This window comes from Gorilla gorilla, chromosome 9 (genome assembly GCF_029281585.2).
Source record: "Gorilla gorilla gorilla isolate KB3781 chromosome 9, NHGRI_mGorGor1-v2.1_pri, whole genome shotgun sequence".
NCBI lineage: Eukaryota > Metazoa > Chordata > Mammalia > Primates > Hominidae > Gorilla > Gorilla gorilla.
The window spans coordinates 40,798,798-40,821,147 of NC_073233.2; the positions used below are offsets into that span (position 1 = coordinate 40,798,798).

At 40.7% G+C, this 22,350-nt stretch overlaps 1 protein-coding gene across 1 annotated transcript in view; it reads left to right on the plus strand.

The window, feature by feature from the left end:
* The first annotated feature begins 2,916 nt into the window (after positions 1-2,916).
* CAT (catalase) overlaps positions 2,917-22,350 on the plus strand; it is a 33,026-nt gene continuing 13,592 nt past the window's right edge. Inside the window, exons 1-8 of the mRNA XM_004050923.5 lie at positions 2,917-3,251; positions 13,372-13,543; positions 15,172-15,282; positions 16,262-16,392; positions 17,295-17,399; positions 18,006-18,131; positions 20,213-20,404; positions 20,862-21,014. Coding sequence (XP_004050971.2) covers positions 3,186-3,251; positions 13,372-13,543; positions 15,172-15,282; positions 16,262-16,392; positions 17,295-17,399; positions 18,006-18,131; positions 20,213-20,404; positions 20,862-21,014 — 1,056 coding nt within the window. The 5' untranslated portion in view covers positions 2,917-3,185. The remainder of the gene's footprint in view (positions 3,252-13,371; positions 13,544-15,171; positions 15,283-16,261; positions 16,393-17,294; positions 17,400-18,005; positions 18,132-20,212; positions 20,405-20,861; positions 21,015-22,350) is intronic.

Here is a 22,350-nt window from a genome sequence, read left to right on the forward strand (position 1 = left end):
TCAGTAGCATGGCACGTAAGGCCGAGGCGGGAAAAGGCGCATCCATGTTCTTCTCCTCAGGATAGCTCATGCTATGGCCATCACCAGACACCAGAGGACATCTGGGTTGCCTCCTCCCAAGTAGGCAATTATTCATATTAAAGCGGGAAAGATATGGTGCAGCCAAATAGGCAGAGCAGAAGGTATGTGCTGCTACTGCATATAACACCACTGCTACTTTTTAAAGCAGATCCCACCTTCTTCTTTGGCTTGCTCAAACCTGTTCCACAGTGAACAGGAGTCACGGAGCTGTGGTGATGTTTACTCTCTTCTCTTAAAGCCGACAGCCAATACTGAATTGTAACTCTCTTTGTTTCTTGTCGTGTTCTTTTCTCTTCCTTTTTGCCTAACTCTGAATTTACCTCACAAGGCCACTGTGAAGAGAATGAAACTGAAATACGTAGAACATTCTCGGCCTCTCTGAGGATGGGTGGAATCAGAACAGAGTAATTACCCCTTGTGCTGTCTTGTATGCCTGTCATCCAACAACACATGATGTTCATTCTCTCCATTCTTTTCTTGCAATATTGATGAAATAAAATTTGTCTATAAAGATTCCTAGCTAAGTACTCAAACGTTTTTCTTGAACATTTGTCACATGGTCTACTTTGCAAGCTTGGTTTCAAATTTGGTGATACCAGGATTAGTAACAGTATGTCTTGTGCCAGTATATTTTATTTTCATTGAGTTCTGAAAATTGACTTCAGAGAACAGCATTTTTTAAATAACATTTTTATTTATATCAATAAAAATACCCATGAATTCATATGACTAAAATATGAAAACCTAGAACCCAATTTGTTTACCTAACCAATCACTTGCAATTACCTTTAGGTAATTGTATTGGTTTGGTTTCAAGTATTTTTTAACTAGGGCTGATTTTTAGAAGTGTTTTCATTTAAGCTGTAATTATAGTCGATAGAACTTCCACCTAATATGTGACTTTTTTTAATTTTTAATTTTTTTGAGATGGAGCCTCACTCTGTCACCCAGGCTGGAGTGCAGTGGCACGATCTTGGCTCACTGCAACCTCCGCCTCTTGGGTTCAAGTGATTCTCTCGCCTCAGCCACCTGAGTAGCTGAGACTACAGGCGTGTGCCACCACGCCCAGCTAATTTTTGTATTTTTAGTAGAGGTGGGGTTTCACCATGTTGGCCAGGCTGGTCTCGAACTTCTGGCCACAAATGATCCGCCTGCCTCGGCCTCCCAAAGTGCTGGGATTACAGGCGTGAGCCCCCGCACCCAGCCTCCTATGTAACATTATAAATTTATTGTCATTACTTGTAAGCCTGCCCTTTATTTTAAAATACAAGATATGACAAGATCAGAAACCAGTCTTGTTTCTCCATTTCTTTCTCTAGAAATAATTCTTTAGGAATCCAAATCCATAATAACAAAAACAAAGGAAAAAAAAAACACATGCTGGACAGTGTTTATATAATGAACAAAGGTTAACATATGACTCCAGGTCTCTTATTTATTTTGTTGATATTTGTGTTGGTTAGTTAAGAAGATGATTTGCTCGATTATTTCAACATTTATTTATTCAGCAAACTGTGGACTTTGGAGATGAACAGCTGAAGCTAGAATCCTGACTATCCCTTAATAACTGTGTAACTTTGGGCAAGTTATTTAACCTCCCTATACCTCTGTTTCCTAATCTGTAAAATGAAGATAATATTAGTATCTAACTCATAGGGTTGTTGGGAGGGTTAACTAAGCAAATATACAAAAAGCTGAGAATAGTCCCTGGTATATAGTAAGTGCTCAATAAATTATGGATGGGAGGATCCTGACCCACATGGAGTTTACAGTCTTGGCAGTATGGATCGGGCAGGTAGAAAAAGACACCAAATTACACAGCCAACAGCATCTTTACAATTGTTTTTAATATAGGAAAAGTATAGGGCGCTAAAGATCAATTTGTGGCTTTCTTTTCCAATGAACTGCTAAAGTTCCACTTTTATGCCCAAGATTCTTATCATACTTTTGTAAGATCAAGAACAACATGTGAAGTTTCCACTATTATATATCCACCCATTATATGTAGTTGTACTGGAAAAAATTAAAAGCTGGTAACTTTTAATTTGAAGATGATGGTATATACTATGTATATATATTAAGGTGCTTAAAGATAAATCCTAGCACCTGAGGAGGTGTAGAAATCATTCAAACTCTTTGATTACAATGACAAACTAGTCAGTAACTTACTAAATATTGTACTAAATATTACTAAGTATTTTACTCTTCAACATAGCTTTTTAAAGACACAAAGCTTTTCAAAATTCCTGCTCACCTGGGAGTAAAATTTGAGGAAGCAGATTTCTCCAGTGTTTAAAGAAGCCAATTTGGCAGTGTACCAGAGTTGAATACATTTTTCCCATCACAAGGGAATACATTTTTCCCATCTAAGTTAAGTTGTTTTTCTCTGGTAAAGGAGGAAATCAACACCCATCTGTACGGAGATAAACGTTTCAGAGTGTTTTTATATTAAATAATTAGTATACTAGTCTAGTAAGTGATAATCCACGAATAAGTTAAGAAGAGCTAAGAAAGAAAAAGAAAAGTATCCATCCATCCTTTGGTTGCAAATAATACTTACATTAGCGTATGGCAAAATTTAATTTTGTACAGAGTAATTTAACCCAGGATTGCTGACTTTTTAAGAGCTGAGAAAGCATAGCTACGGAGCGCAAGGCCCCACCCAGCAGGGTCTAAGTATTCCGTCTGCAAAACTGGCAGGCCACCAACGGCCGCGTCCCAGGGCGGCCTGAAGGATGGTGATAACCGGGAGCCCCGCCCTGGGTTCGGCTATCCCGGCCACCCCGGGCCGGCGGGGCGAGGCTCTCCAATTGCTGGGCCAGAGCGGGACCCCTCCTTTCCGCACCCTCCTGGGTATCTCCGGGTCTTCAGGTCTCCTTTGGAGAGCCCTGCTCCGAGCCCATTGGGCTTCCAATCTTGGCCTGCCTACCGCCGAGCAGCCAATCAGAAGGCAGTCCTCCCGAGGGGGCGGGACGAGGGGGTGGTGCTGATTGGCTGAGCCTGAAGTAGCCACGGCCGCGGGGCAACAGGCAGATTTGCCTGCTAAGGGTGGAGACCCACGAGCCGAGGCCTCCTGCAGTGTTCCGCACAGCCAACCGCACGCCATGGCTGACAGTCGGGATCCCGCCAGCGACCAGATGCAGCACTGGAAGGAGCAGCGGGCCGCGCAGGTACACTCTGCTCCCCGAGCGGGCCCGAGGGTCCGTTTAGAAAGCGGGGGCGTCGGCAAGTAAAGGCCCGGCTTCCCCCGGGGCGGCGCTCGGAGGGACTGTACCGCGGCTCACTGGGCAGGGGGGATCCCCTTCGGTGCAGACGGACTTTTACATTCGCCGAAGCAGGGGAGGGGGGTCCGGGTAGTGGGGCGCGGGACTGCAGGCTTTGTTGTCCGCGACAGGCTCGGGTGGTTGCTTCAGAATTTTGCACTTTTGCCAACTGGGACAGAGGTCGCAGCTTGAGGACAGATTGAGGGCTCATGGGGAAAGAGGCAGAGAGCTGCAGCTGCAAGGAAGTCAGTGAGGGGAGAAGTGGAACCAGGCTCTAACGGTGCCCTTCTTGAAATACTGTTTACACGCTTTCATAGTTGTGGGGTCCCAGCAGGGCAGGGATTGTGTTTTACAATCTTGATGTCTCCAGCACCAGTCACAGTGACTGGTACGTACTATGCACATTATTAAACGACTAAATAAAAGAACTTTTACATCCATTGTCTCATTTGCACTTCAAAATGTCAAGCCTAGCATTTTAGAGCTGGGGGGTGACATTAGGGATTGGTTAATGCGTTTATTCTATTCTTTGAGCACCTGTAGGTGCTAGGCACTGTTCGGGGCAAGGTGTACAAATTCCAGTGCGGCAAGAACAACACCCTTGAGAAGCTGAGAGTCTAGTCTGGGAGACGAGACACATAAACAGATGATTACACTCCAGCGTGGTGAGGGCTCTAATACAGGTTATCTGTAGAATGTAGAGGGAGTGACCAGGTGGGCCGGACAAAGCAGGTGACATTTGAACAGGAATTTTTTTAAATGAGTAGGATTTTAACTTGGTGGTGGGGGAGGCATTCCTGGCCTGTGCCCACGGGTGCAGAGTCTCAGAGGGCATCTATGAGGAGGTTGGATTAGATGAGACCGCATCTGGTCTGAGCCTACTGTTGGCAGATTGGCCCAGGGAGTCTAAAGGTCTTGCCCTGTTCCCTGGCTGCTGGTTAATGGTAGAGAGAGGACTTCAGCCCTGTTTTCCCTATTCTGCCTAGTGCTCTTGCTCAAAACTCAGGTTCGTGAACTGGGGTATTAATGCTAAGTGCTCATGGATTGCTTTAATGGTTCCCTGTTTGGGAAAAGGCTGCCATTCTCCTCTAAGGGCCTGGAAAATCTCCCCTCTTGGCCCTGTTCTTTGTTATATACCATTAGGTTGGTTCATGAGCTCTTAAAGTAAACCAGAGAGAGGTAGAGTCTTAGTAAAGGATGTGCCACTACTTCGTGGCAGAGACAAGGTTAGAATTCAGCTTCTTGGACCCAAGACTCTTTCCTTACCCAGTGGGTGCAAATCCTGGTTCACACTGACGTTTTCATGAATACTCGGTGAATTGAGAAAAGTGTGGACAAAGTAGTGAGATTTTTACAAAACAAAATATTTTCTTTTTCTTTTTCTTTTCTTTTCTTTTTTTTTTTTTTTTTGAGACGGAGTCTTGCTCTGTTGCCCAGGCTGGAGTGCAGTGGTATGATCTCCACTCACTGCGAACTCCGCCTCCTGGATTCAAACAATTCTCCTGCCTCAGCCTCCCGAGTAGCTGGGATTACAGGTGTCCACCACCACACCCAGCTAATTTTTGTATTTTTAGTAGAGATGGGGTTTCACCATGTTGGCCAGGCTGGACTGGAACTCCTGACCTCAGGAGATCCGCCCGCCTTGGCCTCCCAAAGTACCGAGATGTGTGAGCCACCGCGCATGGCCAATATTTTCATTTTTAAAGGACTTCCCTTTATTCTGAGACTAGCTGCCTTCTTCCTTGTTTGGGAGAATCATGAACTGTTGAAGTCCCTGCTGTTGATTTACCTTACATAGTTGCCCATGTGAGAAATGGCTGACTCAAAAAGCACATCTATAGTTGGGAGGCTCTTAATTGAAATACAGCCATCCCCTTTGTCCATGACATCTCAGGGCACTGGGTACATTGTCCTGATTGGCAGTCACATTGATGTCTTATTGTTCCTCAGTTTTAGCTGCTCTTGGTAAAAACCGCTTACTTCTTTTAGGCACTTCTTCCTCCCCCTAGGGCCCTCCAAAAGGAATTATGCATATGCCTTATAGCCTATATAATTTTCAAACACTTTTTTTAATGAAAAATTTCAAATATTCAGAAAAGTTGAAAAAATTTTGCAGTGTATATCTATATATCTGCCATCTAGATTCTACAAGGAACATTTTGCCCTGTGTCTTTTATTACGTTACTCCATCTGTCTGTCCATCCTTTAATTCATTCAAGTTGTTTCATGTATTAGCAGTTTGTTCTTTTCATTGCTGAGTAAGATTCCATTATTTGAATATACCACCATTTGGATATCCTGTTGCTGGACACCTGGGCTATTTAATTTTTTTTCTATTGTAAGTAAAGCTGCTGTGGCTGGGCATGAAGGCTCATGCCTATAACCCTACCACTTTTGGAGGCTGAGGTGGGAGGATAGTTTGAGCTCAGGAGTTTGAGACCAGACTAAGCAACATGGTGAAACCCCATCTCTACAACAAATAAAAGAAGTAGCCAGACATGGTGACACATGCCTGTAGTCCCAGCTACTCGGGAAGTTGAGTTGGGAGGATTGCTTGAGCTTGGGTTGTGGAGGCTGCAGTGAGCCATGATTACATGACTGCAGTCTAGCCTGGGTGACAGAGGGAGACCCTGTCTTAAAAATGAAAAATAAATAAAGCTGCTATAAAAATTCTTACATAAGTCTTTTTGTGCACAGGTGGTTTTATTTCTCTTAGGAAATACCTAGGAGTAGATTTATTGGGTCATAAGGTAAGTGAATGTGTTATGAGAAACTGCTGAGCCTTTTTCCAAAGTGGTTGTACCATTTTATACTTCATCAGCAGTGTATGGGAGTTCCAGTTGCTCCACATCCTACCAACTTTTGGTGTTGTCAGTCTTTTACTTTTAGCTGTTGGGTGTGCAATGGTATCTCATTATGGTTTTAATTTGCTTTGCTCTGATGACTAATGATGCAAAGCATCTTTTTACATGCTTATTGACCATTGGTATATATTCCTTTGAAGTATATGTTCAAATTTTCTGTCTTTTTAAAAATTGAATTGCTTTTAAATTATTGATTCATGGCCCATATTTTAAGTTCAATCATGTGGAATCATGTGTAGGCTAAGTGTTATAATAATAAATCTCAACATGTATCATGGTATAAACATATTAGAAATTTATGGCCGGGTGCGGTGACTCACACCTATAATCCAGCACTTTGGGAGGCTGAGGTGGGCGGATCACCTGAGGTCAGGAGTTCAAAACTAGCCTGACCAATATGGAGAAACCCTGTCTCTACTAAAAATACAAAATTAGCTGGGCGTGGTGGCACATGCCTGTAATCCCAGCTGCTTGGGAGGCTGAGGCAGGATAATTGCTTGAACCCTGGAGGCGGAGGTTGCAGTAAGCCGAGATCCTGCCATTGCACTTCAGCCTGGGCAACAAGAGTGAAACTCCATCTCAAAAAGAAAAAAAAAAAGAAATGTATTCCTTTCCTACATGAATGGCCCAAAGTGGTTTGAGGTTGAAGGAGGTGGGTGGGTGCTCTGCTTCCCACAGTTATTGAGGGCACCAGGCTGAAGGAAGCTCCCCCTTGGTCAACACATGGCTTTTATGGGCGTCACTATCCAGCACAGAAGGCTCAAGAGCATGGAGAAGGGTATATGAGTGTGGGAAGGTTTAGGGTCCAGGGTCACTGCCACTTACATTCTGTTGGCTAGAACTCTGTTACAGGCCACACCTGGGGTAGTCTACCCCCTGTCCAGGAAGCTGACTCTACTATATTATCCAAAGTGTACATTTCATATATGGTGAAAATCTGTCCAGCCATTTTCTTGTGATGCGGCAATGGACATGCAACATAATTTCTTTTTAAAGAATATGTCATTTTTACTTTCTGACATTAAGATATTCTGTTAGAAAATTATGACAGTAACAGATGGTATTTAAAAAAAATCTCCCCTTGCTTGGTAAATGCTTTTATCTAAGTGGGCAGCTTTGTGCTAATATGCTCTCTTCCACTTCCCAATTAGTTTTGATGCTTTACTGATCTAGGAGAGCTTTACTGTCTGGGACTACTATAGGAGAACACTCTGTTGCCTCCTCTCTCAAGAATCAGAGTGTCCTATTTTGGAAACACAGTCAACCAATGTGAAAGCAATTTATTGGGCGTATCTTCTGTGGTCAGATTTGGTTTGCTGACAGGTGAATTGGGAGTTTTGTAAACTTTAATAAGTGAGCATTGAGTCAGATGTGTTCATGAGTATGACCTCGATCCACTTAAAAATTCTTATTTCTTTTTGTCTCTTGGCAGGAGGGAGGTGGTTGTGCAGGTATTCCCAGCCACTTTGAAGGGAACTTAAATGGGAACTTTATTGCTCGCTGCTTAGAATGCCATGGGCTCTTCTTTTGAGATACTTACCTTTAACCCATTTCCCGTTTTTTTTTTAAAGTGCAGCTTGCTGCCAGTGCTCTTTTCTTGGGGGTAAGTGGGAAATGTTAATAAGTAACCTCTGATCCCTTTAAAATGGGAGAATTTGAACATTTCAAACCTTACCTTTTTATACAGTTCTCTTTTTACCTGGGAGAGAGGTTAAGTCTTAGACTATCCATTTCTGTCAGTGAGTTGCCTATGCATTATAGCCTGTGAGGGTCTATATTTTTTTAGGGTAACCCTGGTAATAACTGCGTTAATGTTACACTGCCAACATTTGGGATGGAGAAGGGGTGACTGAGTGACTTAACCCTTGGTCCACATGTGCTTTCATTTCTCCTGAAATATACCTAGGTATGGAATCGCTAAGTCATTATGTGCAGTGGGAGAGACTATGGGAGATGGGACAGAAATTTTTAAGGTTTCATTTCTTTTTCTTACCTTTGCATGGTGGGTAGGTCTATGCAAACCTACCCCCAAAGTCTGAGGAAGCTGAGAGGCCAAAGAAAGAGGCTGACAAATCAAGTTTCTCAGAAAGAAATGTTTAATAGGGACTTAGGACCAGAAACCATGTCTGTGTCTTGCGTGTTGGCGGACAAGATGGTGGATCCCATACCATTACCCCTCAGACCCAGGGCTTAATACCATAGGGAAGGGCGATTCAGAAGGGAGGTATGGCATGACTGAAGTATGATAATGTCAAGGTTGTTTGACCTCAGGGCAGGATTTATAGTAAATAGGGGCTCTTTCACAAGGAATAATAGATAAACTGGAAATCTTACAACTGGAGTTAATCAGAAGTCAGCATGGTGGATCAGTATCTAAGATGGAATTGCTTTAGCTTCCACAGCAGTCAATATCTAGACCACCCTTGTTATTTTCCCACAGACTAAGAAATTTGAAGGTCAGGACAGTCTTTGGTTTCCTGTACGTGGGTGTATACGTTGTAGGCACTTGAATCTTTGTTGAATAAATGGAGAATGTTAGGCAGTTATTTGCTAGAAAACGCTACGCACATTCTTTATCACAGAATGAAAAGACGTCATTATGACTCCTCTGGGACTGACGGGCAATTTGCATTAACCAATCTTTTAATTAAAAGTGGAAGAATATGTTTAGGTTCTTGAAACTTCTGTGAGTGAAGGGAACTACTAAGTGGAAAGTGTAATATGTTGATAAAATATTTCACCAGATGAAGCCAACCTTACTCCTCCCAGGAAAACTTCTTCATTTATGTATTAGCTCTGGCCAAAAGAAGCCTATAAAGGCAGCAAAGTCAAAATAGAATTTTACTTTAAGTCCCTACCTCTAATAATTGTGCTAGTTTTTAGCCAAGCTAATTTCTGTGGCAGTTTTCATAACAAGTTTGTCTAAAGGTGTTTGATCAGAATTTATAAATTAAAATATTTCTCCCATTTTTTGGAGGGGCGATGCAGGGAGAGGGATAGACTGTTGCTGCTTCCTCCTGCTTGTTAGAAAGGCTCTTGGCCATATCATATTGGTCCGTGGTTTAGTTTATTTGCATGCTGAATCCACACACATTTGTTTTATGTTTGTTAGTATATTGAGCAGTGTATTAGGGATCAGGGATATAGATGTAAAAGGAGTACACAGTCCAGAGAGGAAAAATAGTGACAGGCTGGGCGCGGTGGCTCAAGCCTGTAATCCCAGCAATTTGGGAGGCCAAGATGGGCGGATTTCTTGAGGTCAGGAGTTTGAGATCAGCCTGGCCAACATGATGGAACCCTGTCTCTACTAAAAATACAAAAATTAGCTGGGTGTGGTGGTGGTCGCCTGTAATCCCAACTACTTGGGAGGCTGAGATGGGAGAATTGCTTGAACCTGGGAGGAGGTGGAGGTTACAGTGAGCTGAGACCATGCCACTGCACTCCAGCCTGGGCAACAGAGCGAGACTCCATCTCAAAAAAAAAAAAAAGAAAAACAGTGACATAAACAGGCAATTACAATATTTTGTTATATGGGGCACAAGAAGATGCCCTTGGCCCTGCTTCATGAGTGGTGTGGGGCAGGGTAGAGAGAGCAGTTCAGGAGAGGTACGTATGGATGTCATGGGAGCTAGCAGCCAGGAAGATGTAAACATGTTAACAAGGACCTCTCCAGAGAGAGGTCTTAAAATTGTCCACCCATAGAGAAGCTTTTCTCTCTTTAAAAATATTCTGGCTCTAAAGTTATTCATTGAGTTAAAAACAATAATTGCAAGTTGGAGGAAATCTCTTTGCCTGTCCTTACGTGTTACATGTAACAAGCAAACCTGTGCCACAACACTGACATCTCTGCAAAGTTACTTAAGTTTTCTGAGTTTGTAGTATCGCCCATTAAATGGGATTAATAATATTGATCTCCGGATTATTGACAGGCTTAAGTGAGATAACTTTCGTGGTCCATTTTCTAGCCCCACCCTCTCATTTCATCTAGTAAATCTTCATTGCATTAATTATTTTCAACTTAAATACACCGCATCCTGCTCCTCACCTTCTAATATTAATAAATACTCTATCTTTCAGGTTAGATCAGTTCCTCTTATCCAGTGTTGCACTAAACATCCCCTGAAGTTGGGGGATCTTTTCCTTTCTAGTTTTTGCTCCCTGGCTTCCCTTTTCTGTTGCTGACTGTTGAAGCTTTCCTGACCCACTGGCTTTGAAGGTAAATTGTATATACATGAGCTTGTGGGGAAAGCTGTTATATAAATGAAGACAATTGATCTAACTATTAGAGTGGGGAAATGGAAGAGATTCTGAAGCCTCCATTTGTAACTTAAAAACTCAGGTTTCATTTCTTAACAGGATTGATGTTAAGGAGGGGATTCCTTCATTGGGCAGGAGGGAGGACTGCCATAATTCCAGCATTCCCACTCTTAATAGTCAGTGTCATCAGGAAAGACCACCTCAAGCTTTAGTACTTTATTCATTTATCCAACTCTGCACCTGCTGCCTTTGGGTGTGGTATTTATTCTTGACCGTATCACCCTGACCCAGTAACCAGAAGGGAACATGTGATGTGCTCTCATCTCTGCCTTAGGGGCAGCTCCCTCCCCACGTTAAGAATGCTGGCATGTAAATAACACTCTCATCTGTTTAGCGTTCCTTTTACTGAGCTTCTTGGTATCTTTTCTCATACTTGTACCTTTTATGGGATGTCCCCCCCCTTTTTTTTTTTTGAGACGGAGTTTCACTGCTGTTGCCCAGGCTGGAGTGCAATGGCACGATCTCAGCTCACTGCAACCTCCGCCTGCTGGGTTCAAGCGATTCTCCTGCCTCAGCCTCCCGAGTAGCTGGGACTACAGGCACCCCTCCACTGCACCTGGTACTAATTTTGTATTTTTAGTAGAGACAGGGTTTCTCCATGTTGGTCAGGCTGGTCTCGAACTCCCGATCTCAGGTGATCCACCTGAGCCTCAGCCTCCCGAAGTGTTGGGATTACAGGTGTGAGCCACCGCGCCCAGCCTGGATGTCCCTTTATTTTTTAAAGGCTTCCTTAAATACCTTGTTTATATGTTGAAAAGAGCATTTAAAGAGTGAACAGATTTGGTTTGCTCTGGCTCTCTAATTATTTTAACTTTATTATCACCCAATAGTTCTAGGTTAGTGGTTTTCAATCCTGGCTTGAACAGGAATCATTTAAAAATAGCCCAGGCCTCACCCAGGGCACTTCTATCAGACATCTCTAGGGGGGATGGCCCAGGCATCAGGAGGCTTTAAAAAGCTCCTCAGGTGATTTCAGTGCATTGCCAAGGTTGAAAACCAAGGCTTTAGGTTTAAACTAAAGGTGAAGTTGCTCTTTTTCTGGTTCATTTTCTACTTTAGAAAGTAGAAATTTTTTTTCTGGTTCATTTTCTACTTTAAATTAAAAATAAACCTACAGAGGGTCACACGTATTAGCACGTCACAGAGAGTCACACGTATTAGCAACATATGTATCTTCAAAAGAGTGGTGTCACTGGGTGGTAAGTGTTGATTGGACCCTTAAACTGTGACAGTTTAGAAGGGGCTTTGCTAGATGGGTTTAGGGACAGAGATGGTAGAGTGAGAGAGTGTGGATGGAGGAGTATGCATCTGTCATGATTACTAGAAAAATAAAACTTCAAATGCTTTGCTCCTTCTGCTACGAGGTCATGTTCTCACAGCCAGTGAAGTGAAAGCATATATGTGCTGAATGTGTGGCTTGCATTTTACATTTAGCTCTTTTAATTCATGTGTTAACCTTAGGAGGTACTTATTATTCTCTTTTGCAGATGAAAATGGAGACTCATAAATAAGTAACTTACCAGCAGCTACATAGCTGGTAATTGGTAGAACTGGAAGTTGGACCCAGGCTCTAGTGCTGGCACTCATAGTTTCTCCCTGCTGCCATGTTGGCCTCTTCCTACTTGGTTGAAGATATAACTCTAGTGGCAAGGGCATTTACTAGTGTGTGAGAGGGTCTTGTTTATTAGTTTTGCAAATTGCACGGTCTCCTTTATTCAGTGTCTTTTTTCAAACAGCTCACAGATCTTTTGTGGTTTTGTAAGTGCCTACTCCTCACCATATTGCCTTCTAGAGAAGAGGCAGGAATTTATTTTAATGTACAGGACAGACATGCATGGGGAGCAAAACTACAGACTCCATCTAGGTGTGTGGAAATACTAAAAATAGTGCTTTTCTCTGTGTGTGAAGTTGGTCTGTTGAGTTTTGTCATAGACAGTGTTGAGTTCCTCTCCCAGGTGGAGGTGGTGTAGCTTTGTGTCACCTACATGTCTCTCCTGATTTCCAGTGACCCGGGGAAGACACTGCAGAGGCAGTTGTCTGTGGTCAAAAGTATTCTCTGACCATGGAACTAGATGAAGCTAAGAGCTTCTATGATCATGTGGGGCTAGAAGAATGCCGCTCTCACCCTAGAGGAGGGACAGCTGAGTGTCTTCTGATGTAACTGAAATTGGAGAATCAGGTGGATTAAAATTAATTATTTATTACAGTAAAATAACCTATCCCATTTCAGAGACATTTGCTATCTTTAAAACATTAATACTACAATCCACCTTACCAGTAACAGTTTACTTTTAGTGACAGTGAAAGCCATTGACTCTTTTTTTTAATTGAAAAGAGATGTTGCAAATAGCTGGTGTACATTGCTTGAGATGCACTAAACAGGGTAGCGCACTTGAAGATCGTGGCAGTAATAAAGCGTTTGTAAGTTCTGAGTAAAGTATTGACCAGCACAGCTTCCCTGGAGACCATCTTCTCATTGCTGGATTGGACATTTCACTGTTAAGCTTGTAGGACGCTTTTGGGCACCTCTCTGACTGGGAGCTTTGCAGAACCCAGTGGCTTTCTCTGGAGCAGGTGCTGAGCACATTTTCAGGCTCCAAAATCATCTTTCTGCTCTTCAGAGCAAGTTTCTTAGCAGATTGGTGTTGAGATTTGTCAAGGGTTTCTGGGGCATGACTAAAAGTTTCAGGCAATGGCCCATCTTGTCAGATTTTAGTACTTTGGACACAGGAAATTAAAAAAGAGGGCAGATGGTATAAACATTGCAAAGCTATGTACCCATGACAGTGTAAATGAAAGGTTTGATTGTGCTAACTCTTCTGCACTTTCTTTCTGTGTTCCTGTAGAAAGCTGATGTCCTGACCACTGGAGCTGGTAACCCAGTAGGAGACAAACTTAATGTTATTACAGTAGGGCCCCGTGGGCCCCTTCTTGTTCAGGATGTGGTTTTCACTGATGAAATGGCTCATTTTGACCGAGAGAGAATTCCTGAGAGAGTTGTGCATGCTAAAGGAGCAGGTAAGTGCTGTGTTTATTTGCTGTAAAAAGATTGTTTCACAGCACCTGGGTCAAGTGTTATTTCCCAAAGGATTGGAAGACCTTTAACACAAGTGCCAGATCTCCATTTGTGGGAGAAAGGAAAAACATCCAGCAGTAGGGAAATTAGTAAATAAATGATGGTTATTTCCTCAGGTTAAACATTATATATAAAATAGTTTCTTTTAAAAATAGCAATCTTCCATTTCTCCCATCATTGAAGGAATAAAAATACAATAAGTCTTCACTTAACGTCAATAGGTTCTTGGAAACTTTGACTTTAAGCTAAACAACATGTAATGAAACCAATTTTATGATGGGCTAATTGTCATAAGCAAGAGTTAAGTTCCTATGGCATATTTCTGATTGATAAAACGTCACCAAACTTCTAAATAGAGACTCAAAATACATCTTATATTAAACATTGAAATAAATGTGAGCCATACATACCTTTAAGAAAGATTAGTAAAATAAGATAGTTATTTACTAGCTTATTCCAGTTCAAGGTGGTGGGAGTCCAGAGCCTGTCCTGGCAGGTTGGGGTACAAGGCAAGAGCCAGCCCTGTACAGGATGCTGTCCATTGCAGGGTGGACTCGCATTGGGACCATTCAGACATGCCACTTCACCTAACGTGCACATCTTTGGGATGTGGGGGGAAGCTGGAGTATCAGGAGAAAACCTATCTAGACATGGGGAGAACATGCGGACTCCACACAGATGGTGGCCTCAGCTAGGAATAGATTTTTTTCTCATCAATGTTATAATGAAACAATGTTGAACAAAACAATGTTATTTGAGGGCCTGCTGTACAGAAATACAGACATAGACACATGCACTGCAATTGCAACTAAGTTTAAATGATGTACTTATTGGGTAATTACTGGAATGAGCTGCAAAATTTGGGGTAGTTATGTTAGGGTGGTGGGTTTGTGATGATTTTTCCTTTCCTTTTTTCCAACAATTTCTGTAAAACTTTCTTTATTGCTGTTATATCAGACACAAAGATGGGGGTGGTATTTGAAAGAAAGTGAAAAACTCAGTTGGAAAAAGAGCTCCACAGAAAGGAAGTTTTTCTCTTAGCTTGCTGACTTGGACTTCCAGTTAGGACTTCTGCATTTCTTCATCTCTTCTTCCTGGATAAGGTTTCTTCCCATCTTCTCCAGTGGTTTGTGTGTATTTTTCCGTCTTGACTTGTTTAGTTTATTGCTTGCTTTGTATCATCGTTGCTAAGTGTTGAAAAGATTCTTTCTCTTGTGTTTTCATCTCCTCTTGTCTCTGTTCTTCTCTTTCTCTCATAGGTCCTACCTGTACTTCAGGCCCCTCTGAGACCCTGTGTCCTTGGGCCAACCTTGACGACTTCTAGCCTCACTCACCTCCTTCTCTTGGCTCCAGCTATGTGGCATTCAACTTAGCACTGAGTGATAGAATAGGGCTTTGCATTTCACCCTCTTTATTTTGTGTTTGGGCATTTCCCCTTCCTCCATCATACTGGAAGCTCCCAGAAGGCTGGTGCTAACCATCATTTTCTCTTGTCACCCAGGTGCCTGTTGAGGACCTGAATGTCTGAGTAATGGTCTCATGGTAAGAATTTCTGTGTCTTTCTCGTTAGGGGCCTTTGGCTACTTTGAGGTCACACATGACATTACCAAATACTCCAAGGCAAAGGTATTTGAGCATATTGGAAAGAAGACTCCCATCGCAGTTCGGTTCTCCACTGTTGGTAAGTTGGTTTATTGGTGTGATTGGTATGGCTTAACTCAACTTCACCTTTTTGGGGATGTTTATAACTTAAAGAAAAAGTTATTAGAAAATAGGAAACAAGCACTTCTCCAAATTATGGCGAGGTTTTACAGTAGAAGACATATTTGGAGACACATGGGAAGTTACTTGTATTTCTGTTTGTTGAGGTCTTAGGAAATCACACTTACACAGAGGCTATCTCTGCAATTCTGTGACATTTGGAAAGAGCTTTCCTAAAAGTGGTTGCCTCTAACAGAAGAATAGAGTGGAAATCTTATTTAATAACTATGCCTACAGCTGACCTGTATTGAGAATTAATTCTGTGCCAACTGTGGTTAGGTGCTTTACAGATATAATCTCTGATTTGTAGATCTACTTTGCAGAGTGGGATTCTTTTTATTTTTGAGAGACTAAATGATGTTTCTCACGTTACAGAGATAGTATTAGATCTATCATACTATATTTCAACATACCTAGTGCTTCACTAGTTCCATTTCTGTGTCAGTCTCTGCATTTTAAAAATACTGTGGAACATAAAAATAAATGAAATTAAGAACTAAGAACCAATATTTTAACTCATTTTCTTAATGTTAACCTCATCATTTTGACAACTCACTTATTCTGTTTGTCACTACTTTAAGCCTCATAATTATTTTCTTCCCTTATTTTAATTAAAAGTTCAATTACCTGTTTGAACAAAGTTATCTTATTATGGTAAATGAATTACATTATCAGCTGTTATTACATATGTTCTCTTATTGCTCTCAATTAATTATTTTGTTTGATTTGTGGACTGAATTAGCTGGTGGGTAGAAATAATAACCCGGGCACTTAAATACCTAATTTAGTTCTTGGAAGTGGATTAGAAAGGATGGATCCAGGTGCTTCTTTATGTCTCCAGGCTTCTTGGATGCAAAGTGCTGTGGCTTATGCTTCCTGTTTCCATTTGAATATTGTAGCTGGAGAATCGGGTTCAGCTGACACAGTTCGGGACCCTCGTGGGTTTGCAGTGAAATTTTACACAGAAGATGGTAACTGGGATCTCGTTGGAAATAACACCCCCATTTTCTTCATCAGGGATCCCATGTTGGTAGGTAATAGAGTATTTTGCACTCAACAAATGTTTGTTGACTTAAATTGATTTCAAATAGGTTGGCATTTGAGGAGAAGCCGTGGGAAAGGCAGAAAGAAAAGAATATGAGTTGGCTGGATTACTTTTTTCAACACATTTTTCTGTATTTAATAAGATAAAGTAACAACAGTTACCATTGGTCTTAGATTTGTCATTTTAAGACAGATTGACTTAATGGGAAGTGAGTTTAGTTTTCCTTGCAGAGCATCGAAGATGAGTAAAAAGAGGGACTTTACTTTGGAAACAAGCAGAGGGTGTCTCTACATGCTCTGAGTCAGCAGGAGGGGGTGTGTGTGTGTGTGCGTGCGCACATGCGGGAGGGTGGGTATATTTTTTCCATGAAGAAATACTATAAATCCCAGCACTTTGGGAGGCCAAGGCAGGCAGATCACTGGAGTCCATGAGTTCGAGACCAGCCTGGGCAACAGGGCAAAACCATATCTCTGCAAAAAAATACAAAAATTAGCTAAGTGTGGTGGCTCATGCCTATAGTCCCAGCTACTTGGGAGGCTGAGGTGGGAGATTTGCTTGAGCCCAGGTGGTCAAGGCTGCAGTGAGCTGTGATCATGCCATTGCAATCCAGCTTGGGTGACAGAGTGAGACCCTGTCTTAAAAAAAAAAAAAAAAAGAAAAAAAAAAGAAAAGACTATAGTTTTGAGTATATTTGAAATACTTTAGGGTATCTTAGATGCTAGTTGTCTATGCTGAGTAAATTTCATATTACGGTTTGGCAGTTTAAAATTCTAGGATTGTATTTAGAATTATAATCCATAAACCTAGTAATAGGCATGTATAATGAAAGACACCGTAATTCCTGTAAACTTAGTTTTTGGATTTTTTTCTCTCTTTTTTCTATTTAGTTTCCATCTTTTATCCACAGCCAAAAGAGAAATCCTCAGACACATCTGAAGGATCCGGACATGGTCTGGGACTTTTGGAGCCTACGTCCTGAGTCTCTGCATCAGGTATGAACCCTTTTTTGCCATTGTATTATATCACCTGGGATGCAGTGTTTAATTATGCCTCCTCATAAAGTGTCTCTCCAGTTTTGGCTATTTTATTGGAATCAGCTTCCTCAGATTTCTTGATCATGAAGAGTTTTGTAGTAACTGGCTTTACTAATCATGCCCCATTCATCGACCTTAAATGATGATGATGATGATGATAGATAGCTAGCAACATTGTCAGTTGATATTTAGCAGTAGTAAGGATGAAAGTCTGTAGTGTAAGGTAAAGCTCTGTATTAAGGAAGTGGGGGGAAAGTAGTACCAAACAAATTTGCTATGCAGATAAATTTTGAATAACAAATTAGGCCAGTTTTCAGGTTGTTTTGGCTTTCCTTCATAGAATTTTGAGTCATAGTATTAGTGATTTGCATATCATTTTGATTTAAAATTTTTCTGTTTGTTATTTTCTACAAGTGAAATAATAATGGTAACCCTTCCCATGGGAAATTGGCTAGTATGTTTTATGTCATTAAGAGACTTTCTGGAAACTAAGGAATATCTTAAAAATCAAGGATGTTTTGATTTAAATGAAAACATTTTAGGCTTTATATTTCTGTTCTTTAGGTTTCTTTCTTGTTCAGTGATCGGGGGATTCCAGATGGACATCGCCACATGAATGGATATGGATCACATACTTTCAAGCTGGTTAATGCAAATGGGGAGGCGGTTTATTGCAAATTCCATTATAAGGTATGTGTTACCTTTGGGGCAGAGGGTACAAGGCTCCTACCGCACACCTCCTTATTTTTCCTGAAGGATTGAGCAAAGATTAAGGCTTCTCCCACTTTTCCCTCACCTCCATCCCCAAAGATGGGAAGTATTGATCTCATTGATCAGTACTGTATTTTGTTGGCTACCACCTGAGGACCTTGGAGCATATCCCAATCTCATTATCACTTCCAACATCCAATAGTGTCTTTCCAATATCATTTCTTTTAACTTTTTAAGTCATCCATCTATTTACTTAGCATTTATTGAGGTTTTATTATGAACAAGTCATATAAGTAAAATCAATTACAAATGTCAGAAAACAAAATTATACTGTTTTTAAAAATTTGCATTCATATAGCCAGATCAAATCAGTTACATCTGGGGAGGGTTTTGAGAATGTTTTAATCAACTGAAATATTATAAAGGGCCCTCTTTTGGTATAAGCATGGCATTTGTTACAATGAGCAATATTGCCAGTGAACCCTGTCATGTTAGTGATATTCCCAGAGAACTCCCAAGGGCTAGTCAGAAACAAGCCTGAGAACCTCTGTTTCCAAATACTACTGCTAAGATAAGCAGAAAGAAGTGGGCTCGTGACCAGTACTGGATAATCTCTCTCTTAGTGACATCCAAAAGCCCTATTTTCTTCTATCCTGCTTTCTTCTTTATCTGAGCAATTTAATGTAGGTATATCAAACAGGAAAACTATCACCTCTTTTTATATTCATAACTTGGATCTATAATATTTGACAAGGAAAAATTTTATGAAACAGTTGACCCATTGGCTTGTAATTGCCAAAAGGGTCAATGTAGTATTACTTAGAATAAGACTAAATGGTTGTATCTAGGACAGCCAGTCTAGTTGGTAGCCTTGGAGTTATGCCAGCCTGAACTCAAATTTCTACTCTCCTAGATAATTGTGGCCTTGGGCATAGTATTAAAAGTTCTTTGAGCTCCAGTTCTTTTCACTGTAAAGTTGGCATAATATTACCAGCTATACGAGTCCTGGAAAGATTGGATTGCTTGTGGGTCTTTTATCCTAGGGCCCTAAGGTAGCCTGAGATCTACATGGATTCATCAGTCTGGATTATTCTGACCTAAGATTATTCTTTTCTAAACCTAAAGGATTCAGTTAAAATCAGAAAGGTATTGCAATGTTATTGTACTACTTAATATATTAGCTCTTTGGGCAATCTGTACATGGTGACCTTCATTGTTTTAATCCTGAAGGTGGCTTTACTTCTTGTTCAGTAGTAAGAGTTCAAATCTTTTCACTGATGAGACAGTTGGGATTTCTGTGGTAGAAATAGACCAGCGTTCAGAGTTGATTTTTGCTAAGGAAATCTTTCTGCGGCACTTGGCTTGTTGGGAGGTCTTTCAGAATAAGATCACATGGTCAGTCCATCAAAGAACAGTATGATATGATAACAGGAGCACTTATGAAGTGACACAGCTTCTCTGGGTTTTAATGTCTTGCTTGGAAAGTCAGAATATTAATTTTGCCTGCTCATAGTCAGAGAACTAGTTCCAGGTGGCTGTACTGAAGTTCTTTTCAACTCTATGAGCTATGATTCTATGATTTATTTAAAAAAAAAAAAGGAATAGGACAGGGGTGAAGGGATACTGGCTGAGCACAGTCTCAGTAATTGATTTGAGCTGTCATGAAATGGAATTAAAACATTACTTCATGATAAAAGGCAAGTAGTCCTTTAATTTTATTAATCTTTTGCCTACTTTTAAGATATATTTTGATTTTTCTGATTTGGAAAGTAACGAGTATAAAAATTCAAATAATAGAATACATAAAGGGAAAGATAGGACTGATTTTAAATATGAAATGTGTAGATGGGATTCCCTTGACATTTAAAAGTATTGGGATAATCAGGTAGAATTTCTTGTTGATAAATTCATTAGTATCAGATTTGAACAATAGAAGTATTGTTGTAAAGAAAGTTCATTCTTTGGGCAGTGTTACTCATAATCCTTCAATGAATTACTGATGAAATTTTGATAACTTTGACAATAAGTTTCCATTGGAGCTTCTTTCTTTCATTTTGTAGACTGACCAGGGCATCAAAAACCTTTCTGTTGAAGATGCGGCAAGACTTTCCCAGGAAGATCCTGACTATGGCATCCGGGATCTTTTTAACGCCATTGCCACAGGAAAGTACCCCTCCTGGACATTTTACATCCAGGTCATGACATTTAATCAGGCAGAAACTTTTCCATTTAATCCATTTGATCTCACCAAGGTGAGTCAGTAACAACAATATTTTCTTTTTTAAGTCTCTTCTTACCTAATTAGAAAAAAAACTAGTCAAACAATTATAATAATGGGGAAGTCATATACAAAATACAGAGGGTACCACTTCAGAGTGTCCTAAGCTGTGAATGAGTGCTTACCAGCATCTTACTTCCACATTCCTGTTTGTCATTTCATTGAGTATGTGTATGTGGCTTCATATATTGTTATTAACAGAGAACAGATTGTGAAAAGCTAATGTACTTTTTCCTGGGGAAACTGTCAGTATTTACCACTTACCATTGTGAAAGATTTAACTAAGGCACTCATCTTAAATTCTTATGTTTTATTGGATTTAAAAATTGTTTTCATTGGCTTGATTGTATTTGAAATCTGGTATTTTTGTGGGTAGCTTTGATTTCCTTCAGTTGATTGCCTGGTAATTGTGAATATGACATCATTTTCAGGTTTGGCCTCACAAGGACTACCCTCTCATCCCAGTTGGTAAACTGGTCTTAAACCGGAATCCAGTTAATTACTTTGCTGAGGTTGAACAGATAGCCTTCGACCCAAGCAACATGCCCCCTGGCATTGAGGCCAGTCCTGACAAAATGCTTCAGGTGAGCCTGGTGGATTGAGATGTTCTGAGGCAGGTGTCCATGTGAGCATGCACACACAAAATATGCAGCTTGGCATGATCTTTATGTGAGGAATTAACAAGAACATTACTTAAACTTTAATCTGGGTGCTTGGTTACCTTGTGGGATTCACTGAGGTGAACTATTCTTCAATGAGCATTCCTTGAATAAACCAAGTATAAACAAAAGTCCATGGTAAGATCCCTACATATGTGAAGACAAGAATACTTACTCTCTTTATTAAAAAAAAAGACATAATAGAAATACCTTAAGTATTGATAGAGTGAAGCCTCGTTTGTTCTGTCTGTAGCTGAAGTATGGTTAATTAATTATAATACCTTGGTAAGCCTAACTTTATTAATTTTCTTGTTCTTTTTTTTTTTTTTTTTTTTTTTTTGTGACAGAGTCTTGCTCTGTCGCCCAGGCTGGAGTGCAGTGGCATGATCTCGGCTCACTGCAACCTCCGCCTCCCAGGTTCAAGCGATCCTCCTGCCTCAGCCTCTTGATTAGCTACAGGCGCCCGCCACCATGCCCAGCTAATTTTTGTATTTTTAGTAGAGATGGGGTTTCACCCTGTTGGCCAGGCTGGTCTCAAACTCCTGACCTCAAGTGATCTGCCTGCCTCCGCCTCCCAAAGTGCTGGATTATAGGCGTGAGCCACCGCGGCTGGCCTCATTTTCTGTTTCATGGTGATGCTTGAATTTTTCCATTTGTAAAAAGAGATCTAGGGATGATCTTTATGAACTACATGTATGCTGCCAGTGATAAAAGCAGTGGATTAACCATTCACCTTGCTAATGTTAAGCCATCAGTATGTTTTACATCACTTTTTAATATCTCTTTCAAGAGTACCAAGAGTGAAAAATTGTACTTTGGATCAGAATCAGTAAGAAAATAATTGGCTTAATAATTACTGTATAAATCAATCTTTTGTGGTTTTGGACTGTGACCTTGAAACAAAGGTTAAAGATTGTACCCTAAATCAGACCACAGCGACTGAAGGTTACTTCTTATGTAAGTATCTGATTCCAGTTCAGGTTTCAGTCAGCATGGAGGACAAGCTAAGATTCCGTTTTTAAAAAATAACTTTTTTGCTTATGACATTGGGGAACATCTGAGGCTTTTATAGAAAGTAAGTTTTTCGTTAGTTTTTAGTCCAATTCAACTGTTACAAATTGAGTACCTGTCTGTTGTGTATGGTGGACTGTCTTGGGTGCCATAATGTAAGGCAGAATGCCATGGTGATCCAGAAAGCAAAATTTTGTCTGATAGGAGGTCAGCCACAAAGTTTCATGAACGAGGTAGCATTTGAGATTGT